General features: G+C 45.7%; 1 protein-coding gene across 4 annotated transcripts in view; it reads right to left on the reverse strand.

Moving 5' to 3' along the window:
- Positions 1 to 4597: 4597 nt before the first annotated feature.
- MTMR3 (myotubularin related protein 3) overlaps positions 4598 to 10902 on the reverse strand; it is a 47036-nt gene continuing 40731 nt past the window's right edge. The window contains exons 17-20 of one of the 4 annotated variants that reach the window (XM_026040155.1): positions 9946 to 10056; positions 9316 to 9404; positions 7708 to 7734; positions 4598 to 5039 (exon numbers count right to left, since the gene is read on the reverse strand). In XM_026040155.1, the coding sequence (XP_025895940.1) occupies positions 4868 to 5039; positions 7708 to 7734; positions 9316 to 9404; positions 9946 to 10056 (399 nt within the window). In that variant the 3' untranslated portion in view covers positions 4598 to 4867. The remainder of the gene's footprint in view (positions 5040 to 7707; positions 7735 to 9315; positions 9405 to 9945; positions 10057 to 10902) is intronic. The other 3 variants (XM_026040157.1, XM_026040156.1, XM_026040158.1) reach the window with 3 other exon arrangements.

Below are 10902 nucleotides of genomic sequence, written 5' to 3' on the forward strand. Positions count from 1 at the left end.
GCAGTCCCTAGGTCTGTGAAGGTCCTGAGCAGCCCTCAGGAGAGTCACCAGCCTGGCCTTTTAGAGAAGAAAAACCAACCCAACTGGGAGCAAACCTGATTCCCAGCAGCACAGCTGTAAATACCCCGTCCTGTGAGCRCACGCTGAACAGAAACCACATTCACTCACGTTCCTTAAGAGCCTATATTGCCGCTTTTGCTTTTTACTCAGAAAAGGTAATGCCACAAAATCGCTTCTGAGCAAGGCCAAGCAATGGAGAGTAACTGAAGATGACTCTGAAGCCCACACAGAGCCCAGTCTGGATCCTGCATGGGAACCAGTGGCAGAGAACTGGCCTTCCTCTAGCAGTGTCAGGAGCTGCTTGACTGCATCTCCTTCCAGAATGACCCACACTAGCACTGCCTTCACCTGACTCTGGACACGTCTAAGTTCTCTCGAGTCCTTGGGTTGRTATCTGTGAATAATTTGTGATCTACTAGAGGGCCATGGAGAGAACAAGCATAACATTTCTGTACGCCCCATTTCCATTAAATGACCTCTGCATCAGTGCAGGTTTGGTGGTGGTGGTGGGTTTTCTTTTCCCACATGTGATGTTGACCTTTGCAGCCTCCTAACTTGGCCTTCCTCCTGTGGGTAGAGGCTTCCTGGCTCAGGCGAGCAGCTCTCAACACATTTGTTGGGTTCGCCACTMGCTGAGAACCTCGCTAAGTGGTGCCCAGCCCGACAGTGTCACCGCTCCTCAGCGATTCCTGCTCCCACGTACAGCAGTCATGGACTCAGTCCCACCAGGAAGGAGAGGCTGAGGATGCCGTTGTCCTACCTGAGGCCAAGGGGGACTTCTGGTTCTCAAAGACTGTCTTTTTCCCTTCTCAGTCACTAATCCTGTTTCTGAGACTCCTGATAAGCTGTACAAATCGCCTTGGCCTAAGGAGATCATGGGAAGGAAAGCGCAGTAYGTAAAACAGCACCAAAGCTGCATGTCGTGCCAACACCACTGCTGCCCTTTGGGGATTTCCTGCTGCTTAAGAGCAAAGAGATGTTTCAAAAAGGTTCCTTACGAGAAGCTGATGGCCAAGAAGTGAATTTCTATGCAGCACCAGCTGCGAGTTCCTCTAGCAGCACTGCTAGACTGGCGGCAGGACGTTGCTCCTGGCTCGCGCTGCTGCACGGCCATCCTTTGCACTCYGTAGGAATTAAAAGTGTTCTAACTCCTCCTGACCACGGCCCAGGAGAGCCCCAGGGTTGCGCTCAGCGGTTGCCAAACAGAAATTAGGCAAGAATTAAGTGCAAATGTCCAGGGCTGTGAGTAACGGTGTGCACATAAAGTCTACAGTCACTGCACTGCAGAGTAATGAGTTACTGAAAAAGCACTTGGAGCTAACTCAGGTATGAAAGGACCTCTATAAAATCAGATTCAGGTGTATAATTGAAAACCCGCTACTCCTTTGCACGTTCTTAGCAGTGTACAACACTATATATGCTTTTCATTTTATCCTCAAAGCTATAAATCACCTGCTGTGATCATTGCCCTCTCCAAAAAACTGGTATATTATTCGATTACATAAATACCTTAAGATTATAAAGCAACTGTGCACCACGTCTTGTGATCAAAACACACCTGACCTAAAGTAACTCGGGAATGCTCAAGGAGCTCTTTAGTGCACAAGCGAGTTCAGGACAAATCCCTTCTCTTGACTTAAAACATGCAAGCAGGAACGGCTGAAGGGAGATGAGCTTCGGTGACGGACACGCACGCGGTGGGCTGCGGAAGCGAGCCAGCAGCCCTGAGAATACGAGAAGCATCACATCCTGSTGCAGGAGACTTCTGCAGGACAACCAGCACTTGTGTTTTCCGCCTTCTGGCAAAAGATTGAAGGTTTGAAACCTGAGCAAGTCTGGTTTGTTCCCCCCAAGAGCCCTGGGTCTACCAGCCAGCAGTGAGAATAAGGCAGAAAGTGTGCAAATGAAAACTGAGCTCCGCTCTGCCCCGAACGCGGCCGCTGCGCCCAACGCCAGGGCTTGTGCTAACAGCAGGGATGGCCTGGGCTACTTCTGCATTTGGGCCAGCATCACTGGATCAAGCTTGAGATATGATGGTCCRTTACAGGGGAAAAAGAAAAATGAGGTACCGAGGAAGGTCAGATTCCCCTACAGATCTCCAGCCTCTACGGAAACTCTAGGGATTGTGCAGGACAGTACCTGGTGGGGCTGGGTGGCTTGTGTCTTCTCCCCTTCCCTGGCACTGCTGCAGCAGGGAATCCAAGCTTAGCATTTCTTCCTCTGCGTGGAGAAGCACTGGTTTGCTGCTCCTGGCAAAGACACACCGCGGAAAAGAAAGCAAGAGGAGGACTGCTGCAGCCTCCTTTTTCAAAGGCCTTGGTATTTCTGCTGAACCTCAAATGTGTCCCCTATCAAGGACAGGAGAGAAAAATAAAAAAATTAAAAAGTGTGTTAGCAAATGCTCCCATGCAAAATTCTAAACTTTATTCACTTTATTTATATATTTAACAACTCTAAAGTATTTACTTCTTGCTTTGACAAAAAAAAAAAGAAAAATATAGGAGCATTTTACTCTCTTTAGGAGAGAAGGGTTATATATATACAGCTATGGAGAGATACTGGTTCCTCCTTTACATACAAAGAAAAATAATATTAATAAAAAAGTGCTTCATTGATCAAAGAAAGACTAAGAGCTGCAAGCATTTATTCACACTGTACATCCCAGACCCCCCAGACCCGTATCAAACCCTCTTGGCACCTGTCACTAGGAACTGCAGAATCTGCGGCTTATTTTGGACTGCCTGCCTGCACCACAAACCCACACGTCCGTGTGTAAAACGCTACCACGTCTCCTAAAATCCAACTTCTCAACACCCACCTCAGTGGACGAGCCCAAGAGAGAGGAGCTGTACGCCCGCCCTTCCCCTTGCTCTGCTTTACTTCACAGCCTAACGCCTAAAGCTCTGCTCCAGGTACTGACTACCCTCTTCTAGGAACAAATACCTAAGTATTTGCTCAGAGCGCTACATCTCTGACCACACACCCCATCTTTGTCTTTGCCTTTTCCTCCCGATGATTAGAAAACATTTCAGAACATGTAGCAGGGATGATCCCGCCACCAGCTGCTCATCCCATAAGGATGGAGGCCGCTGTGCTCAACCAGCTTCCCGCACAGTCATTTTTGGCTTGTACATCTTCAGCTGCCGCTGCAGCAGGGTAACGATCCTCTCCAGGAGCGTGGGAAACATCACAAGTAAATTACCTGGCCACTTCYTTCTCCATCCAATTGAACAAATGTTACAAGAGGGTTTTTTTCTGCATGAGACTCACTCTGGGCTTTGTCATTCTGACGCTGCACTGAGGAAAAGAGCTCCTGTCCCGACCCTTGCTTCATTTTTCTCTTCGAAAAAGCTTTCAAATCTTCCGGCAGGATTTTTTGTTCTGGAGGATACAGTGGGTTGTAACTTTGTCTCAGCAATAAACTGGGAAGTAGGGTATTAWCATATGCATTTCTTCCTTCTCCAATTGTACTAAACAGGTTGTACCAAAAGGAAGAGGGGGTGAGTACCTAAGGCTCTCKTTTAGACATATTCAAGACATTTATGATTTAATGAGGTGACTTTACAAGCTGACTCTGGTGGGGACAGAAAGAAGAACAGGAATCCATGATTTATTTAAGGTCTCTAATCCTCAGGCAGGATTTTCCTATCTGGAGTATGCTGAATATAGACTGAAAAAAATAAAAATAAAAAGGAAGAAGCATCCCAGGAATATCACAAACATCAGTGCACTTCTCATGGAGCGAGCCCAGTTAAAATACCAGCCCAGCACAGTTGCTGASGAGTCGCTTTGGATACTGCCCTGAAGGTGCAGGTCTGATCAACAGCAGCACAGTGGGCAGGAACCGCGCCAAGCGCACCGCTCCAGAAGCGGCTCTGCGTTCCGAGTAATCCATCTGACAGACGGGGCAAAGATAACAGTCTGAAGTCTCCTACTTTCCCACTTGTCTTTAAATAATGAATTGCATTTACAGACGGAGGTGCCAGTGTAAARCCAATTTCAGCTCGGCAGCCTGTTCAGTGCCCTTCTCACCTCACTCAAACAAGCGCGCAACTTTCCTTAGCCCAAGTTGTCCCGGTGTTCCCGCTCTGAGCCACAGCTAACCAGGCTAATAGCAATAAAACACATAGGTTATATCGTTAAATACAGAGCCACTGAGTATGGAAATCTGTGACTGAGTCTTCCTTCACACAGTTGAGGATAACTAAGCTCACTCTGAGAACAGAGAGGGAGAGTGCTCTCTCGGGAAAGAGATTCCCATTTCTTCTAGCAGCAACAGGTTCCCAAACAACAGTTTCTTGTTTGGAAGTAACAGGAGTGATTGAAAGCATTAGCATTGATGCTACACGTATTCACACTTTGCACGCTGACTCTGGACTGATTCCCCTCTTCTCTTTCCTCCATACAACTGTCTGTCTGCAACACAGTTCAACAGTGGGATATGCATGGATCTGGTTTGGGTGCCAGCTCCCTTCCCACTTCACAATCTTCCAGCAAACAAATATATATATATATATATATTACTATATATATACACACACACACCACGCACCCACACATCCATACACACATGCACACGCACAAATAGGACAGAAAGGGAAACGGGGAATAACTGGAAAAGGAGAATTCCACAGTCCAGTCGTTCGTCCTAGATTTCTGTCTTGCCGAGCACTGCTCCATGCCCCACGCTCCAAAGTGCATGGTTCCTCAGGCCTCCCGGTCTCCTCCCACCGAATGCACCAATCCATYGTGCATGTCCGGGGAAGAGTCAACACGGCCGTTCCCCCGTTCCTTCTAGGCTTGAGCTTTAGTTTGACGTGGCAGTGATGGGTTTATCCAGTTCAAGGTCAAGGCTGGAACTACTCGGGTGCAAGCTGCTGTAGCACGATTTGCAGACTCTGCTGGGTTCAAAGAGCTGTTGACTGGGAACTGGCACCTTCTGATTACAGCAACTGGAGCAAAACACATTCCCGCAATTCCTTTGGTCAAGAACAGAGGAGAAAGGAAAAAAATATATATATATATATTAGTAGCAATTTGATGGTGTTGCCCCCATTCTAAAATTAAACTAAACACCTAGGTGGTGTGAAGGGGTCCCCCTGAACACGGCAGTTACTATGCCCTAAATAAGAGACTGCATGCGGTGCATGACAGCGCTCCTGCACTGCTACCTTGTGAGCAAACAAGGAGCCTTCCTTCAGAAGGAACGCGAATTCCAGGAGGTGGGAATCACRTGTTCTGGCTCCTACTCACTTTGCAAGCTTTGCATTACAGCAATATTGGATATTGCAGTCCTGGGAGAAGGTAAAAGTCTCTGTTCCTTTGCACTTCTAAAAGGGAGTGTCAGGAAGAATCAGCACAGAGACATTTTCTTCTGTCTCTTTCAAGTCAGGAGGTTTAAAGCACGGGAGAGGTGGAAAAACAAAAAAAAACACATTTTTTGGGAGATGCAATCCTCCTGTTGCCCCAAYGACACAGTCTCTTTGGCAGGGCCCCAGCAGTCCCACACTTCTGCATAAACAGAGAGCCAGCAAGGATCATGCGAAGCCATGAGATGGGCAGCCAGGCTCATGCGCAGGGATGGTGGTAACGTTGCAGCAGGGTGAGCAGCCTCATACGCTGTCAGCTGTCAGTCAGTGGAGGCACATGCACCTTGCAGGAGCCAAGGAGAAGATGTGAATCTCAAAAATAATTATTTTCTTTTGCAGCACCCCCTGTCAAAAACCTGCTRCTGATCCAGCTAGTTCAATGAGCACTGCAGGGCTCTGTCTTCCAAAACTCATCCATTTTCATAAGGAGCTCAGAACTTCAGGGACCTGGATTTTTCACGTTCACCTCCATGCCCTTTTTATTAACTCTTTGGCATCAGGATTTTGTACCGTTATCATTTGAGTTGGAAAAACTTTGCTACTGCCACAGGACTGACAGAAAATTCTGCCTCCATCCAACAGCTTTGATTAATCCTTTATTGCCAAGAGACAAGAATTCCAGATGATGGCCACTGGTGGAGGGAAAATCAGCAAAGAGAAATCCCATTTCTCACGTCAGTGGGCTGATTTCCTCAGCTCTGTGCAGCACCACCTGGTTTCAAAGTGACAAGCCTAGCCCTAGGAGCCTCACAACCCTTTTGCAGTGCTTCTGAAGTCTTCTTAAGGACTCTGTTAGAAATTATTGCCAGAAAAAAACAGGAGTGAACACAGCTCAATGAGGTGCTATACAGACAGGTCCTGCAAAAAGCAGTTCAGTCTTTGCTGCCAAAAGAATCATTATCCTGCAAAAACTTACTGGACAAACGAGGTCAAAAAGCAACTGGAAAAATTAAAACAGTTACTTGCTGTAGTTCACCAGCCTGCTACCATGYGTCTGTTTTCTTGCATGTTTTATTGATGTGTGATGGAGAACAGTGTTTGATAACTCTTCTCCCACTAGCTGCGGAAAGCTCTGAACATCTCAGTTCCTTCTATCCGGGTGCACCTCTGCTATGCTTGAAAAATTAAAAATAGAGATGATAAAACACAATGGAGAACTGCTTTTCTCCTTTTGGGAAATGAGGTCCCCTTTTCTTGGTTAAAATCTTGACTTCTTACTAAATCACAGACTCATAGAATCCTTAAGGTTGGAAGGGACCTCCAGAGATCATCTAGTCTAACCCACCTGCACACGCAGGGACACCTAGAGCAYGTGGCACAGGGTGGCATCCAGGCGGGTTCTGAAGACCTCTAGAGAAGGAGACTCCACAGCCTCCCTGGGCAGCCTGTTCCACTGTTAAGACATTTTTCCCCCTCCTCCTCACTGCCTCCCTTGAGGTATCTATAGACATTGACCAGGTGCCCCCTCAGCCTCCTCTTCTCCAGGCTGAACAGGCCCAGCTCTCTCAGCCTTTGCTCACAGGGCAGATGTTCCAGGCCCCTGATCATCCTCGTAGCCCTGCGCTGGACTCTCTCCAGCAGCTCCACATCCCTCTTGTACTGGGCAGCCCAGACCTGGACACAGGCTCCAGATGTGGCCTCACCAGGGCTGTGTATAGGGGGACAATCCCCTTCCTCGACCTGCTGGAGATGCTCTTCTTTATGCACCCCAGGATCCCACCGGCCTTCTTGGCCACCAGGGCACACTGCTGCCTTTCTGTAATACTAACCCTTTCATCAGCTTTGCGCTTTACCTGTCTGCTCCTGCCGCCGTATTTTCACTCCTAAAAATCAGTGGTGATTTTTTTTGGCAGAATAGAGCAAAGCTACACTAGAGCTGCTTAAAAACACAGGGACTTCTCCTACAGTGAAGGCAAGAATGGAAAGAATTTAAAACAAACAAACAAAACCCTCATGACTAAACTTGAAGGATAATCTCTTTTTGGTTAGCAGTGAAGCATTCTCTGTTACTCAAATTAATGAATGATGGTGAGTGTTAGTGTGAAACACATCGCGGACTGGGCTATCAAAAGTCGAGTCCTAAATTGCCTTCTGGGAGACATCTGTTTACAGCCCCGTGAATCAAAATGCCCAACGGGTTGTGCTATTCATCCCCAAATCACTGCTAGTCACTTCTGTGCAAGTGAAAAACAACGGTGGGGAATAGACCGAGTTAGTTTGGAGAAGTTACCAAGAAAACGGAGACAGACAACAGACACAGGCTGTTGTAAATGCTCACCAGATTTGATCAACACGTTCAATGTCCCTGCAAGGAGGGGAGAAAGAGCTCAGAGAGGAACTAGCAAAGGAAGCAAATAGTGGCAATGAAGGAAGCTGGGTATTTTTATCCTTCTTAAGGCCTTAGAGAGTATGTGGTTTTCAACTCCTATTCACTCTCAGATAAAGCAGTGAGCAGACTTCCATTGGTCACTGGGCTTTATGAAAACGTAAGGTATAATTTGTTGTTGTTGTTGTTGTTGTTGTTGTTGTATATGACACTATTCCTTATTGGTCTCTATCATAAAAAAAAGATAGTGGCTTAATATGGAGAGCCTATTGAACCCAGGTTAGACATCTGAAAGTCAAAGAAAAAAAGCCACGTAAGGGAATTTTGCCACAAAACTTGAAACTCTTCAACAATTTTAACTGCTCCTGGTGTCGGAGGTGTCCCTGTGTACTAGTTCTCCTGAGTCTGGGCCTAGAAAATATAAATATAGATGCTAAAGGCCAATGCAATGAAGCAAAGAGGCAGGCTGACAATGCTGAATGGGATACTTTTCATGATGGATAACTAAATAAACAAACCCACTAGAAAGAGGAGGAAGGAAAGCATCACCTTAATTCCTACAAAATTCTTCAGGTATATATCATATGTTTACAATTCTAGTTTTCACCTGAAGCCATAAGGCACACTTCAATAAATYTGTATAAACACACTGGACAGGAAACTGGGAAAAATCAAAAACGCTCAACTTCTGCTCACTCTCCTCTGGGTTTGTTTATCTTTACAAGATGACTAAATGGAGCAAAATATAAAATGGACACAAACCAAGAAAGCTCCTTTTATCATCTGCAACTTCAAAAAGCAATTGAGCATCAAAATGAGAAAACTGCCATTTATCTAAATCATAATTCTTGAAATYATTTTCTGATGTCCACAATTTAGGAATAGGTTTTGTTTGAAAATGGAACTTAGAAACCAGATTCTCTTACTTAAACTAGAATATGGTCTCATCAAAAGGCAGCTATCACTCGCCACCAGCACTACCTACTGTGGCCTCTGAGAGTGACMTATTTTGGAAGGATAATCCAGCAACTTTTATTTCATGTAGGTGTCTCTTTCAGATTCTCTTGTGAAAGCAATTTAATGAAAAGAGAATAACGATTACAGAAGGAAAACGATTTCAACTAGGAATGGAAGTAAAGATGCTATTCAATGCAAAGCAGACAGATCAGTATTTTTATTATTTCCACTCCCTTAAAAAGCTGTGTTTGCAAACGGCAAACCGCCTGCAGCTTCACTTTGACGGTAAAAAAGGTTGGATATGTTCAGGCTGGGGTGGAGCAGACACCAAATATGCCTTTGGAAATATATACCCTGATTGTACTGAAACAGAACAGGAAAAACTGATCCATTTTCCCAAAGCTCTTGGTTCCTTTATTTGCTTCAGGAGCTTAGATGGTTCCCCCGCTCTGAAATTCGGTTTGAAGCCCATCCTTGACAAAGGAAACACATGTCCAAAGAAAACCCTTTCCTAGTCTAAAAGCAGAAGTGGTGATTGAAGCCCTGACCTCGCCTTCCTGTTACCTGACAGTGCCTCCTATCCTCTATCAACACACAGGTTACCTGCAGTGGTGCTTCCTGCTGGCGAGCCAGAACATGCTGTCACAGCCGTAGCAATGTGCAGCGAGGTGGTCTGGAAGCCATCGCGTCACCTGGGAGAAATAAAAGACAGAGACATTGTTTAGCAAGATCGCTTCAGCAGAAACAAGGCCACCTCACTGGAGCTCCCAAAGTCAAAGCAAAACAGCACGAGCAAAACATTTGTTCTAAGAGCACAAGCAGAGTGTTGCAATGGTGAAAGAGCAAGAAGAGAGAAACCTTCCCCTTGAAAACAGCTGCCCTGATTTTTCCTGAGATAAACAGGAAAAAAAAAAGGCATAAAGCCAAATTTCCTGATTTCTTTCTGTCTTTCAAAAACATCCAGGCCAAGAATATTTACAAAGCATGTGTCAGTGGAAGGCTCCTTTAGCTCTTCCTCCCCGCTGCAGCTTTACAAAGACAGTTCCCAGACAGTTGATAGCAGAGGGCTCATAGGCACAGGTACCAATATTCCAAGTATGAGAGACAGGCGAGTGCAAAGGAGATAGTTCACAGGAACTGGTATCTGACCAAAAGAAGGAGTGCAATTTGCATTATAGATATCTCATCCTAYGGAAGGAAAGAATGATGGATTTACAGGGACTTGGTCTGTACCTCTGTGTCCTGTTTATCCACCTGCTCCCAGCTGGCTTCAGAGAAAATCTCTGTGCTGCAGCGAGACAAGCAGTTCTGATCCATATTGCTTTCCGAGTCGGGTATAGAAGTCTGTTGGCAAACAAACACAGCTGAACAGAACTATGCCATATTCCCACTTCCGTGCAAATAATATCTGGATGGTGGTGAAGGGGAATGAAAMGGGTGTATCCTGCTAGGAAAGAGCAAACTAGATTCATCCAGGAAGATCTTATGCAAGCTCTATACAATGTGTGTGGTGGCAAAGGGATAATCCCATGTTGAAAGGAGCTACAAATGCTCCAAACTGAAGCAGTTTGTGCAATGGTGAGCTGTGAGAAAACGGGTCGCTTCTTGACCTTCTGATGATGGTGTGATGGAAGGTGAAATGGGTTTAAAACCTAGGTGTTAGCACTAAGTTCTAGCAACGTATTGGGTGATGTGGGAACTAAAAGCTCCTATCCGTGGCTCCAATTTCAGGGTCTTGTTTCCTTTCCATGGTTATTTCACTTTCAGAACTAATACCAGTAACATATACCAGCCCGAAAACCTCACATGGAAAACTAAGAACAAACCTTTTCCAGAGAAAGCTTTGGGGGAATAATGCAGCCTCAATATAGCCCAGCCACGGAAAATTGTATTTTTACTGACCTACATAAAACTACACCAGCCCTTAAATACATGAAAGGATCGAGAGTCTGGCTATGTCTGCTGGTGCCTGAGGAACTGGCACCTTGGGAGTTATGGAAGAAAACTCTGTTACTCCCAAGCGCGGGCAGAAATAGGAGATAAAGGTCAGATTCATTAAAACACTGGAATTTTCTAAAGGACAAAGTGATCTCACTCCCAGCCCTACTACACCACAATTTGCGAAGGCCCTTAAAAAACAAAAGTATAATAAATTAAGCCAAAGCTCCACATTTCCCCAAGGAATCCAAG

This window comes from Nothoprocta perdicaria, unplaced genomic scaffold (genome assembly GCF_003342845.1).
Source record: "Nothoprocta perdicaria isolate Ctin4 unplaced genomic scaffold, notPer1 scaffold_250, whole genome shotgun sequence".
Lineage (NCBI taxonomy): Eukaryota > Metazoa > Chordata > Aves > Tinamiformes > Tinamidae > Nothoprocta > Nothoprocta perdicaria.